The sequence below is a fragment of the Ictalurus punctatus genome, chromosome 7 (assembly GCF_001660625.3).
Source record: "Ictalurus punctatus breed USDA103 chromosome 7, Coco_2.0, whole genome shotgun sequence".
NCBI classification, from domain to species: domain Eukaryota; kingdom Metazoa; phylum Chordata; class Actinopteri; order Siluriformes; family Ictaluridae; genus Ictalurus; species Ictalurus punctatus.
This window is the reverse complement of record NC_030422.2, coordinates 32,908,322-32,922,424: the sequence shown is the minus strand read 5'-3', so window position 1 is coordinate 32,922,424 and position 14,103 is coordinate 32,908,322. Positions and strand designations below refer to the sequence as shown.

At 34.4% G+C, this 14,103-nt stretch overlaps 2 protein-coding genes across 2 annotated transcripts in view; both read left to right on the top strand.

Moving 5' to 3' along the window:
* LOC108261878 (uncharacterized) overlaps positions 1-6,689 on the top strand; it is a 28,238-nt gene extending 21,549 nt beyond the window's left edge. The window contains exons 8-11 of the mRNA XM_053681734.1: positions 472-534; positions 707-748; positions 1,592-1,629; positions 6,416-6,689. Of these exons, the coding sequence (XP_053537709.1) occupies positions 472-534; positions 707-748; positions 1,592-1,629; positions 6,416-6,454 (182 nt within the window). The 3' untranslated portion in view covers positions 6,455-6,689. The remainder of the gene's footprint in view (positions 1-471; positions 535-706; positions 749-1,591; positions 1,630-6,415) is intronic.
* A 5,475-nt stretch (positions 6,690-12,164) lies between these two features.
* LOC128633081 (C-C motif chemokine 18) lies at positions 12,165-14,103 on the top strand. The gene is made up of 4 exons (XM_053681733.1): positions 12,165-12,255; positions 12,350-12,517; positions 13,037-13,148; positions 13,415-14,103. The coding sequence occupies exons 2-4, from the start codon at positions 12,379-12,381 to the stop codon at positions 13,533-13,535; spliced, it is 372 nt and encodes a 123-aa protein (XP_053537708.1). The 5' UTR covers positions 12,165-12,255; positions 12,350-12,378; the 3' UTR covers positions 13,536-14,103.

Below are 14,103 nucleotides of genomic sequence, written 5' to 3'. Positions count from 1 at the left end.
GCTGAATACAGACGAGGGAAAATATTCATAAATGTTTTATTCTGAGTGGGAATTCGCCTTGTATATAATAGGAATGTCTAGAGATTTATTTTATTATATTATAGTTTTATCTGCAGTGCTATAGTAGTATCTACTGTTGTATAGTGTTATTATGGTAGAACCTACATTAGTATGTGTGGTATAATATTATCATGTGTATTTTATAGAATAATATAAATAGTGGAATAGTATTATTATAGCAAAGTAATGTCTGTTGGGTTATTGTTAATGTTGTAGCATCTATAGTGTTACTGTTCATATCTGTAGAGGCATGGAATTGCTGTAGTATTCTACTATTTATAGTGGTAAAGTGTTAGTATAGTAGAAACTATAGTGGTATAGTGTTAGTATAGTAGTATAGACAGTTGTATGGTTTTAGTATGTGTTGGAATAAGGGTTAAATTACCTGTGAACATTAATATGATCTTATAGTGTTTCAACCAGAACCTGTTTCTACTCCCGAACCTGTTTCTACTGCCTCACCCGATATAGAATGTAAGTGAATGAATCATGTAAATACAGTATCTCCACTTGTAGACGCGCAGGTCTGCATATTTTACAGTATATAAACTAAAAATGCTGCACAGTGGGTAGTGTTTCAACCTCACAGCCTGTGTTGAGTTTCACGTTATCTCTGTGAGTAAAGATTTGCTGTTTTCTATTTTAGCTACAAGTCCTCCAGCTCAACAGGATTACACAGAGGAATCAGGTAATTAGGGGCCAAGCACAGAAGGTGTGAGGCACCTGTTGAATCTGTTAGTTTCTTCTTTTTCTTCTTCTTCCACTCAAGTCTATGGCAGCGCATAGAACTGCTTGTGGGAAAGAACTGCTTGTGAAATTTGGCACAGAGATAGAAGACAGTCTCACCATTAAGCATAGCAAGGTTGGAATCTTCATCTCAAACCGTCTAGCGCCACCAACTGCTCAAATGTTGACTTACGTTTATGCTAATAACTTTTTATCTGTAAGGCCTAGAAATAAAATCCTTGTTTTTGTTTGATTCCTTGGCTCGTCCTGAGTCGAATGTAGACGATTTCCTCCTGAATATATTTCTGCCATTTTGAATTTTCTGAAAACCATTTTTTTCTAACTCATCCTAAATGGTTCATTTGATCTTCACCAAATTTGACAAATATGACTACCACACAACTTTTTTTTTTCATGCTCTTCTTTCCTGTGTAAGTCTGTAAATTCTGGTGTGGTGCATGCAACACTGACCCTAGTGGACATGCACATGTAATGTGGAGGTATAAAGACTTCACTGTGTGAGGATCCTTGCATGACATCCTGAGCTGGTCACAGATACACACTTGCAGAAGTATAAATCAGCCCTAAGTACAGCAGTGTAGTATCTATAGTGTTAAAGTGTTAGAATAAAAGTATCTATAGAGGTGTAGTGTTAGTATAGTATCTGTAGGTGCATAGTGTTATTAGAGTAGTTTCTGTAGTGGAACAGTGTTAATATAATAGTATGTACAGTTGTTATTTTAGTATATGTTGGTATAATTATATTTAAAATGAAAATTAATAACATCTTTTATTGTTTCACCAGAGTCTGACAAGACAGATTCTCCTACCGCATCCATTATGGTACGTAAGTGAAGTAATCGTACTGTACACTGTGTACTGTACACTATACAGTATTTCTGTCTGCATTTTAGTATTTATATTAGTGTACATATTAGTATGGTTTTTTATAGTCTTACACCACAGTGCTGTTGAATTCTCGATTCTGATTGGCTGACAGACGTTCTGAGGTGTGCAATTGGTTTTCAGTTAATGCACAGCTAAAGTAGTTCCAGTCAGGTCTTCACCACATTACAGTTCCATATCACTTCATTAACTGAAATAACAGAAAAATTAGCCTACTGTCCACTGTCTATAGTTTAATAATTTTAGTATAATATGGTATATAGTGGTGTAGTGTAAGTATAACAGTGTCTATAGTGGTGTAGTGTTAGTATAACAGTATCTATAGTGGTGTAGTGTAAGTATAACAGTATCTATAGTGGTGTAGTGTTAGTATAACAGTATCTATAGTGGTGTAGTGTTAGTATAACAGTATCTATAGTGGTATAGTGTAAGTATAACAGTATCTATAGTGGTGTAGTGTAAGTATAACAGTATCTATAGTGGTGTAGTGTAAGTATAACAGTATCTATAGTGGTGTAGTGTAAGTATAACAGTATCTATAGTGGTGTAGTGTAAGTATAACAGTATCTATAGTGGTGTAGTGTAAGTATAACAGTATCTATAGTGGTGTAGTGTAAGTATAACAGTATCTATAGTGGTGTAGTGTAAGTATAACAGTATCTATAGTGGTGTAGTGTAAGTATAACAGTATCTATAGTGGTGTAGTGTAAGTATAATAGTATCTATAGTGGTATAGTGTAAGTATAACAGTATCTATAGTGGTGTAGTGTAAGTATAACAGTATCTATAGTGGTGTAGTGTAAGTATAACAGTATCTATAGTGGTGTAGTGTAAGTATAACAGTATCTATAGTGGTGTAGTGTAAGTATAACAGTATCTATAGTGGTGTAGTGTAAGTATAACAGTATCTATAGTGGTGTAGTGTAAGTATAACAGTATCTATAGTGGTGTAGTGTAAGTATAATAGTATCTATAGTGGTATAGTGTAAGTATAACAGTATCTATAGTGGTGTAGTGTAAGTATAACAGTATCTATAGTGGTGTAGTGTAAGTATAACAGTATCTATAGTGGTGTAGTGTAAGTATAATAGTATCTATAGTGGTGTAGTGTAAGTATAACAGTATCTATAGTGGTGTAGTGTAAGTATAACAGTATCTATAGTGGTATAGTGTAAGTATAACAGTATCTATAGTGGTGTAGTGTAAGTATAACAGTATCTATAGTGGTGTAGTGTAAGTATAACAGTATCTATAGTGGTATAGTGTAAGTATAACAGTATCGATAGTGGTATAGTGTAAGTATAACAGTATCTATAGTGGTGTAGTGTAAGTATAACAGTATCTATAGTGGTGTAGTGTAAGTATAACAGTATCTATAGTGGTATAGTGTAAGTATAACAGTATCTATAGTGGTGTAGTGTAAGTATAACAGTATCTATAGTGGTGTAGTGTAAGTATAACAGTATCTATAGTGGTATAGTGTAAGTATAACAGTATCTATAGTGGTATAGTGTAAGTATAACAGTATCTATAGTGGTGTAGTGTAAGTATAACAGTATCTATAGTGGTGTAGTGTAAGTATAACAGTATCTATAGTGGTGTAGTGTAAGTATAACAGTATCTATAGTGGTGTAGTGTTAGTATAACAGTATCTATAGTGGTGTAGTGTAAGTATAACAGTATCTATAGTGGTGTAGTGTAAGTATAACAGTATCTATAGTGGTGTAGTGTTAGTATAACAGTGTCTATAGTGGTGTAGTGTAAGTATAACAGTATCTATAGTGGTGTAGTGTAAGTATAACAGTATCTATAGTGGTGTAGTGTAAGTATAACAGTATCTATAGTGGTGTAGTGTAAGTATAACAGTATCGATAGTGGTATAGTGTTAGTATAACAGTATCTATAGTGGTATAGTGTTAGTATAACAGTATCTATAGTGGTATAGTGTTAGTATAACAGTATCTATAGTGGTGTAGTGTAAGTATAACAGTATCTATAGTGGTGTAGTGTTAGTATAACAGTGTCTATAGTGGTGTAGTGTAAGTATAACAGTGTCTATAGTGGTGTAGTGTAAGTATAACAGTGTCTATAGTGGTATAGTGTAAGTATAACAGTATCTATAGTGGTATAGTGTAAGTATAACAGTATCTATAGTGGTATAATGTAAGTATAACAGTATCTATAGTGGTATAGTGTAAGTATAACAGTATCTATAGTGGTATAGTGTAAGTATAACAGTGTCTATAGTGGTGTAGTGCAAGTATAACAGTATTTATAGTGGTGTAGTGTAAGTATAACAGTATCTATAGTGGTGTAGTGTATGTATAACAGTATTTATAGTGGTGTAGTGTAAGTATAACAGTATCTATAGTGGTGTAGTGTAAGTATAACAGTATCTATAGTGGTGTAGTGTATGTATAACAGTATTTATAGTGGTGTAGTGTAAGTATAACAGTATCTATAGTGGTGTAGTGTAAGTATAACAGTATCTATAGTGGTGTAGTGTAAGTATAACAGTATCTATAGTGGTATAGTGTAAGTATAACAGTGTCTATAGTGGTGTAGTGCAAGTATAACAGTATTTATAGTGGTGTAGTGTAAGTATAACAGTATCTATAGTGGTGTAGTGTATGTATAACAGTATTTATAGTGGTGTAGTGTAAGTATAACAGTATCTATAGTGGTGTAGTGTAAGTATAACAGTATCTATAGTGGTGTAGTGTAAGTATAACAGTATCTATAGTGGTGTAGTGTTAGTATAACAGTATCTATAGTGGTGTAGTGTAAGTATAACAGTATCTATAGTGGTGTAGTGTAAGTATAACAGTATCTATAGTGGTGTAGTGTAAGTATAACAGTATCTATAGTGGTGTAGTGTAAGTATAACAGTATCTATAGTGGTGTAGTGTTAGTATAGCAGTATCTATAGTGGTGTAGTGTTAATATAACAGTTTCTATAGTGGTATAGTGTTAGTATAACAGTATCTATAGTGGTGTTGTGTAAGTATAACAGTATCTATAGTGATGTAGTGTTAGTATAACAGTATCTATAGTGGTGTAGTGTAAGTATAACAGTATCTATAGTGGTGTAGTGTAAGTATAACAGTATCTATAGTGGTGTAGTGTAAGTATAACAGTATCTATAGTGGTGTAGTGTTAGTATAACAGTATCTATAGTGGTATAGTGTTAGTATAACAGTATCTATAGTGGTGTAGTGTAAGTATAACAGTATCTATAGTGGTATAGTGTAAGTATAACAGTATCTATAGTGGTGTAGTGTAAGTATAACAGTATCTATAGTGGTGTAGTGTAAGTATAACAGTATCTATAGTGGTGTAGTGTTAGTATAACAGTATCTATAGTGGTGTAGTGTTAGTATAGCAGTATCTATAGTGGTGTAGTGTTAATATAACAGTTTCTATAGTGGTATAGTGTTAGTATAACAGTATCTATAGTGGTGTTGTGTAAGTATAACAGTATCTATAGTGATGTAGTGTTAGTATAACAGTATCTATAGTGGTGTAGTGTAAGTATAACAGTATCTATAGTGGTGTAGTGTTAGTATAACAGTATCTATAGTGGTGTAGTGTTAGTATAACAGTATCTATAGTGGTGTTGTGTAAGTATAACAGTATCTATAGTGATGTAGTGTTAGTATAACAGTATCTATAGTGGTGTAGTGTAAGTATAACAGTATCTATAGTGGTGTAGTGTTAGTATAACAGTATCTATAGTGGTGTAGTGTAAGCATAACAGTATCTATAGTGGTGTAGTGTTAGTATAACAGTATCTATAGTGGTGTAGTGTTAGTATAACAGTATCTATAGTGGTGTAGTGTTAGTATAACAGTATCTATAGTGGTGTAGTGTAAGTATAACAGTATCTATAGTGGTGTAGTGTAAGTATAACAGTATCTATAGTGGTATAGTGTAAGTATAACAGTATCTATAGTGGTGTAGTGTAAGTATAACAGTATCTATAGTGGTGTAGTGTTAGTATAACAGTATCTATAGTGGTGTAGTGTTAATATAACAGTATCTATAGTGGTGTAGTGTAAGTATAACAGTATCTATAGTGGTGTAGTGTTAGTATAACAGTGTCTATAGTGGTGTAGTGTTAGTATAACAGTATCTATAGTGGTGTAGTGTAAGTATAACAGTATCTATAGTGGTATAGTGTAAGTATAACAGTATCTATAGTGGTGTAGTGTAAGTATAACAGTATCTATAGTGGTGTAGTGTTAGTATAACAGTATCTATAGTGGTGTAGTGTTAGTATAACAGTATCTATAGTGGTGTAGTGTTAGTATAACAGTATCTATAGTGGTGTAGTGTTAGTATAACAGTGTCTATATTGGTGTAGTGTTAGTATAACAGTATCTCAGTAAAAAAAATGTCAGAAAACGTAAAGTTACTGCTTTACATCTGACTGTTATGAAGTGTAGACACTCTAACGTCTCAGTCACTTTTATGGTGAATGCTCCACCTCACCGGATTAAAAAGAAAACTAAAAAACTGTGATTTGCAGCTGCATTAATTTCACAGCTGCTATTATAGAAAATGGGTCAACGCCTTGTGACCAATCAGAATCCAGAATTCAGTACTGCTTCGGTATTTAACATACCAGATATAAAAGCATCTCAAGTCTTTAATTATTTAGTAAGCATTGTATCAGAGTGCTAATCCATGATTGATAAATGAATGCATAAATGTTTTCACACAGGTCCAAATGGAGCAGATGTGTATTGCATCACATACCTGAAGAATCCAATAACTGTAAAAGTCATTAAAGTGTATGAACATCCAAAAGCTAGAGCCAAAAGTTTTCAATCAGTTGTTACTCTTCCAGTGGAGAGTATTTGATAGTAACTGAAATGATAAGTTATGATAAGTTATGATCACTAATTACACTGTAGGAGAATTAGATTTTCTGTTTTTATTGCAGTTTTACCCTACAGGAGAACATCGTTCATTTTTAAAATTACACATTAAAGGAGATTTTCAATAACATTATGCCTTTGTTTCTTTTTTTTTTAAAGTCACATTTTCACATTGAAAAGAAAACAATGTTAGTTACATTAAGAGATTAATGATATCACATCTTTGATAGCAATGTTTAATAAAAAAGTAAAAAAAAAAAACGTTATTTATATAAGATGAAAAACAAACAAATACATATAGACCTATATGCACACTGTAAGACTATGGCTATAGATTGTAAAAATAATAGAAGAATGAAGGTCAGTAAATAATCACAGTATTATGAGACATGTTATTGTTTACTGCAGAAGTTCCCATCCTCAACATTTCTGTGTATCTACTGTATTATAGACTGACAGATACAGTGCTACACATATAGATAGGCAAAATAATTATCATTATAAATGAGAAATAAAAAGAATTTCCTTAAACGAATGTCTGTACAAAACGCTTCACTCTCACTACCTCGTGGACGAACACTAAAACGCTCCGAACCACAAGCTGCAAAATCTCACCTCCTTATTTTTGACATAATAATCTCATTATTTCTGACTTGTGGATTTTATCCCGTTTTATTATTTCAGGTTTATATACAGTAACAGTGTGTTATAGAAGTCACAGCTTTTATTTTAATGTGCTCGTTCGTATTAGATCTGCACAGATCAACAGCTTCTGACCAATCACAATTCAGAATTCAGCAGCTTTAGAGGTTAAAATTTGTCTCTATTAAGTTAAAAAGTTACAAAACACAACATATCTTTAAATATATATGTATATTTTAACAATAAACATATATATGTTAAACATGCTGTGTGTGTGTGTGTGTGTGTGTGTGTGTGTGTGTGTGTGTTTAAGAGAGAGCGAGAGAGAGAGAGAGAGAGAGAATAAATAGCATAGTAATCACTATCTTATCTTAATCACTATCCTCATCAGCACAACACAAACACACACACACACACACACACACACACACACACACACACACACACACACACACACACACACACGCACACACACTCAGGTTCTGTTGATAGAAGTAGATTTTCAGACTTTGTTTAAACTGCCTATGAGAATAAAACAGAATATTTCTCTTCAGCACTTCACACTCCAAACACAGTCTAAAGTACAGGACTAAAGTACAGGACTAAAGTACAGGACTAAAGTACAGGACTAAAGTACAGGACATACAGCACAAGCTAATCATTGGGCACATTTAATAATAAGATTAGATTTTGTTTAAAATAAGATTAGATTTTGGACTCTGATATACGGTTTTACTCATCATCATCACCATCATCATCATCACCATCATAGTCACCACCATCATCACTATCACCATCATCTCTATCACCATCACCATCATCACCATAATCATAATCGTCACCATCATCATCATATCATCACCTTCACATCATCACCATCTACATCACTGTCATCACCATGACCATCATCATCATCACCATCACATCATCATCATCATCACCATCATCATCACTATCACCATTACATCATAGTCACTTCACCATCATTGTCATCACCATCATCATATCATCATCACCATCACATCATCATCAACATCACCAGCAACATCATCACCAACATCATCATCATCATCATCACCATCATCATCATCATCGTCAACATAATCATAATCATCATCATCACCATCATCAGCAGCAGCGAATCACCATTGCATCATAGTCACCACGATCATCATCATGATCGTCATCATCACATCATCATCGTCATCACCATAATCACCATAATCATTACCATCATATCATCACCATCACCATCACATCATCATGAACATCATCAAAACATCATCGTCATCATCACCTCATCACCATCATCACCATCTCTATCACCATCATCACTATCACCATCATCACCATCATCATCATCACCATCATCATCATCATCATCATCATCACCATCTCTATCACCATCATCACTATCACCATCATCACCATCATCATCATCATCATCACAATCATCATCATCATCATCACCATCATCACCATCATCATCACCATCATCATCATCATCATCATCACCAGCATCATCATCATCATTACCATCATATCATCATCATCATAAACATCAAAACATCATCATTGCCATCATCACCATCACCATAATCATCATCACCACCATCATCATCGCCATCATCACATCATCATCATCACCATCATCACCATCATCGCCATCATCACATCATCATCACATCATCATCAGCAGCAGCAGCATGTTCTCTCATTCTCTCCTGCTGATTCTTCCCCACCTAAGTAAGATAAAGTTCACTTTTATTAGATTAGCTATATGCTGTAACTGACATACGACTGAGTGAAAGTCACTGAGGCATTATGAAGCTACCAGGCAGATCCAACAGGATACTGTGGGTTAGCATAACATCCTCTGCTCAGCGACTCAAACACACACATGCTTAAAGAAATGCTTATCAGATGTATACTCTTTTTTTCTTTTCTTTTCTGAAGGACAGCTCATAACCGGTCAACATTTAACTTGTTGCTAAGGTTACCAATGATTCTGATGTCAAGAATCCAATGTACCTTGGTAACACTATATAGTATGTATGAAACTGTTTGTGTGAAACTGTTTGACCTTTTCCAAGATGTTCATGGTGAAGATCTACGCCACAGTTATTGTTAATTACTGTATTGATAATTGTTATCCTGCTTGAAACTATTCTGCACTGCACCAAATCCACTTAGGTGGCTCGGAAGCTCAGACCTTGACCTGAGTAAGTAACAAAGCTTCTCATTATGATGAAGACTTGAACAAGGTTTATATTGTATAGCAGGGAGATAGCATGTTCTTTTCCAGATAGAAAACTCACCTTGGGTAAGTTTTTCTAAGGAATTTATTGCATATTAGCCCAAACCACCTCAGAGTCCCGGTCCCTATGAATGAGCTGTTACTATAGAAACGGTAAAGTATTAGAATAAAGGCACTAATATAAAGCGGTGATTTGAACCGTGGTTTTTTGAAGCGGATTTCAAACCAGTGATTTGAAGCGGTCCAGAAGCATCTGGAGCTTTTCTTTTAAGAAATCTGTCCATATTCTTTTGCACTACACATGCATTGTCACATGCTAATTATTAGCATAAAACACACGCATATCAACTTCATCCTCATGGAGCTAAAGCCTTGTTTATACTTCCGCCTGGCTCCGCAGCGCGAGCCTCCACTGAGTGCGCGCGCACCTCCACAAACGGACGAGGCATTTATATTTCACGCGCTCGCCGGTGTAATATTCTTTGAAACGAAAGGGGGCGACTCTGAGTAATCTTAATTCATCATAAGCAATGTTCAATTAACAGTTCAACACCGGTAGTATATACTATAGAGACTGTGTCTGTTCCCCGAACTAAACAAATACATAGAAAATTTCGGAAGGTTTGTTTTAGTAACCTAATTAACATAAAATTAGATCACACTGAATGCACATCCAGCACCTTTAATCTGAAGTTAGGACTATTAAACATTAGATCTCTTGCGTCTAAGGCTCTTACTGTTAACAAAATCATTACTGATCAGGAATGTAATTTAATGTGTTTAACAGAAACTTGGATTAAACCAAACTAGTACATAGCATTAAATGAAGCCAGTCCTCCTGGATACAGTTATCTACATCAGCCTCGTTCAACTGGTAGAGGAGGAGGTGTTGGTCTCATCCATAGTCAAAATCTAGTCGTCACACAAAAACCTAAGCATAAATTTAATTCTTTTGAAATTCTTTATACCAGTATAACGTATGTAGCCACAAAAAATAAGTCAATTCCTCTAATTATTATTTACAGACCCCCAGGGCCATATACTGAATTTCTTAGTGAATTTGCAGACTTTATCTCAAACCTGGTTGTGTCTGTAGATAAAGCATTAATCGTCTGTGATTTTAATATTCATTTTGTTAACCCAGAAGACCCTCTGAGAATAGCGGTTGTGTCCATCTTAGTTTCAGTAGGGATTAATCAGAACGTAATCGGACCCACTCATAATGGTGGTCACACTCGACCTGATACTAACATACGGATTAAATATAGAAAATATTATAATTTTTCCGCAGTCTGAAGTTGTCTCAGACCATTATCTTATCTCGTTCATAATACGTATTGATCATAATATTTCCAGCTCGCCACACTACCGCGTAAAACATACTTTCACATCAGCTACTGCACCGAGCTTCATAAATAACCTCCCAGAGACATCAATTAGATTTGGATCACCGTCTGATCCGATAGAACTCGATCGGGCGACTGAATGCTTAGGGTCAACACTCCGCTACACGCTAGGTAGAGTGGCTCCACTCAAAAGGACATTAATTAGAGAGAAAACATTAGCACCCTGGTATAACGATCAAACACGTACCTTAAAACAGACAACTCGACAATTAGAACATAAATGGCGCAAACCAAATTGGTAATATTTCAAACAGCATGGAAGGAGAGCCTCCTGAAATATAGAAAATCTCTTAGTGATGCTAGAGAAGTCTCTCCACCTTAATAGGAGATAACAAAAACAATTCGAAATTTCTATTCAACACAGTAGCAAAATTAACTAGGAATAAAACCACCACAGAGAGAAACACTCAATCACAATCATTACATAGCAGTGAAGATTTCATGAAATTTTTCATTGGTAAGGTTGAAAATATTACACTAAAAAATTAGACTATTAAATTAAAACCAGACAGTATTATAACTAAACTTATAGGTGATAATGTAGCAATATCAGATCAATGTTTAGAATGTTTTACTCTTCTTAGAGAGACCGAACTAGCTTCATTAATCTCTTCAGCAAATTCTTCAACTTGCATACTAGCTCCATAGCACATCACTTCAGTAAGATATTATAAACTGATAAGAGGAAAGATCTGAGCAGCGTTTCCACACTGGTGTTTACTAAAGTCCAGGGGTTTCAGTACTGCGAAGTAAAATGGGCGTTTCTGGAGGCGTGGCGAACACGCCCCCTTACAAAACTATTACAGGTCACCGAACATGCGCAGAATACTGTTATTTATTTATTTATTTATTTATTTATTTATTTATTTATTTTTTTAGGTAAATGTTATTAAATAAACGTGTAGAAGATTTTATGAAATAATTAAGAACAGAATGTTTATAGGCGTTCGGAGAGAAAAGTGTACATCACGTTCTGAAGAAGTACCTCATCTGTTCAGAGTCTAAACCAGCAACGTGATGCATCACTACGAAACAAAACATAACCACTTTGGATAGTTTTATATCCATAAACTAACATTCAGCCATGATAACATTGCATCCCAAACTTTAGACCTGGTACTTTAGAATTTTTACTTAAATGATAGTTTGTTAGCGATATTTTTATTTATTCCCTGATAAATCAGTGTTTCTAAATGAGAGACTCTGTTTCTCTATTGTGTGATGTGGTGTGATGGACTCTTTACTGTTCCACTCCAGTAAAACTGCACTTATTTATATTTTTTAGATTGTATCATAGAGTTTGGCTGTGAAGTGTTAAACGCTGCTCAGAGCTGTCTCAGTGTAACTGAAAACCACAGCTGGATTTCCTGTGGAAGAGGTCTGTTTTTTTTCTCTCGTACTGAAAGCGGAACGTTTTGTGGTCTAAACATTGCTCCTCAACCCAAACCACTCTCTATCATTCTTCTCATAAGACGAGCGCTGAGGTGATACCTGCATTTATATGAGTGTGTTCACATCCTCACCATCCTCCTCCTCATCATCATCATTCATCTGCATCATCATCACCATCATGTTCTGTCGTTCTCTCCTGCTGGTTCTGCTGGTTCTTGTCTGCCTTCAGTCCATTACAACGTTCCTGAGTAAGATAAAGTTCACTTTTACATAGTTTTCTGTACATGATATTATATTGGTTTATAATGTCGCTGAAGTCCCTAAAAACGATGATGGGGTTGTTGAAAATATCCAGCGTTAATAAACCACAGTGTGTGATGTGCTGTTACAGTAAAACACTGACTGATGGGGTGGTGTGATGAAGCGGAGTTACTGTTTACAACCCCAACGTTGATTATTTTCCTAAAACAGTGCATCCCCAAGAGGAATTCTTACACCACAGCAACGCACCAACAACTGCAATTTCTAATTTATTAACGAACGACACGTCTCGCTTTTAACCCGTTTATAGTTATCTGTAATGTTGTTGAATGATGTTATAGCAGCTGTTGTAGCACTACTGTGTTGTTCTAAAAAATAATATTAATTAATTAATTTCAAATATACTAGATAAAAAAAGCATCTCATTTATTAACATTTCTTAGTGAATATTTAATCAGAGTGCTAAGCCATGATTGATAAATAAATACATTAATGTTTCCACACAGATGCAAATGGACTAGATCGATGCTGTTCCCGTTACCAGACACATCCAATCCCTGTAAGATGCATTACAGCGTATGAAGAAACAGACCATCACTGCCCAAAACCTGGAGTCATGTAAGTTTTCACCCCCTTTTTTTATTTAATAGTTAATAAGAAGAAAATGATTGTTTTTCTATGTACATCATTGCCTTAAATTTGTATAAACTATCATAAATTTATTATAATACAACTTTAAATTACCATGAAGAACGTTTGACAGTTTTTGAAATTTATTAGAAAATAACAAAAATAATTTTGGAGGTTTGGGACACATGAGAATGTTTAATCTTCTGTCTTTATTGCAGTTTTACACTGACGTATATCTTCTCTCTCCTCTGCAGTTTTACGGTACAACATGGTCACCCTGTGTGTGCAAATCCCACAGATAGATGGGTGCAGAAGGTCATAGATGAAATTGACAGCCACTCGTTTACAAGCTGGGTCAAACCTGAAGGTGGGTAATCCTCTCTCCATTAATAATAGTCCATATTTATTTTATAAACATCCTTTTTATGTATCTCTTCCTGTAATTGGACAGGAGGAATAAAGCTTTTTACTATGAATAACTTTAAAAGTAATGTTTTGCTTGAATTATTCTAGCGTTATTTAAGTGAATAAAACTATGGGCTGTGGGCATAAAGAACATTTCTAATAATATATTATGTTTGTTTCTGATTTTAGAAAAAGGAACATTAGACATTTTAAAAGAAAATATTCAAAGACATTACAGTGTTCACAATGTCATCTTTGATACTGACATTAAAAACAATTATTAACAAATACATGAATAAAAAATAATAATCACGCTAATATTATGACATCTAATTTACAAAATCAACAGCAGACCAGTAGAAACTGGATGAGAATTGTGCTTTATTCTTCCACCCAGGAAATGGTTAAAAAATAAAGTGGTTGTATTTTTACAGGCCCGTTTCAATTTGAGTAACACTGCTGAATTGAGACACACCATTAAATAAAAATATATAAATATTTAATGAGAAACTGTGTATACTGCCTCACATTTCTAATA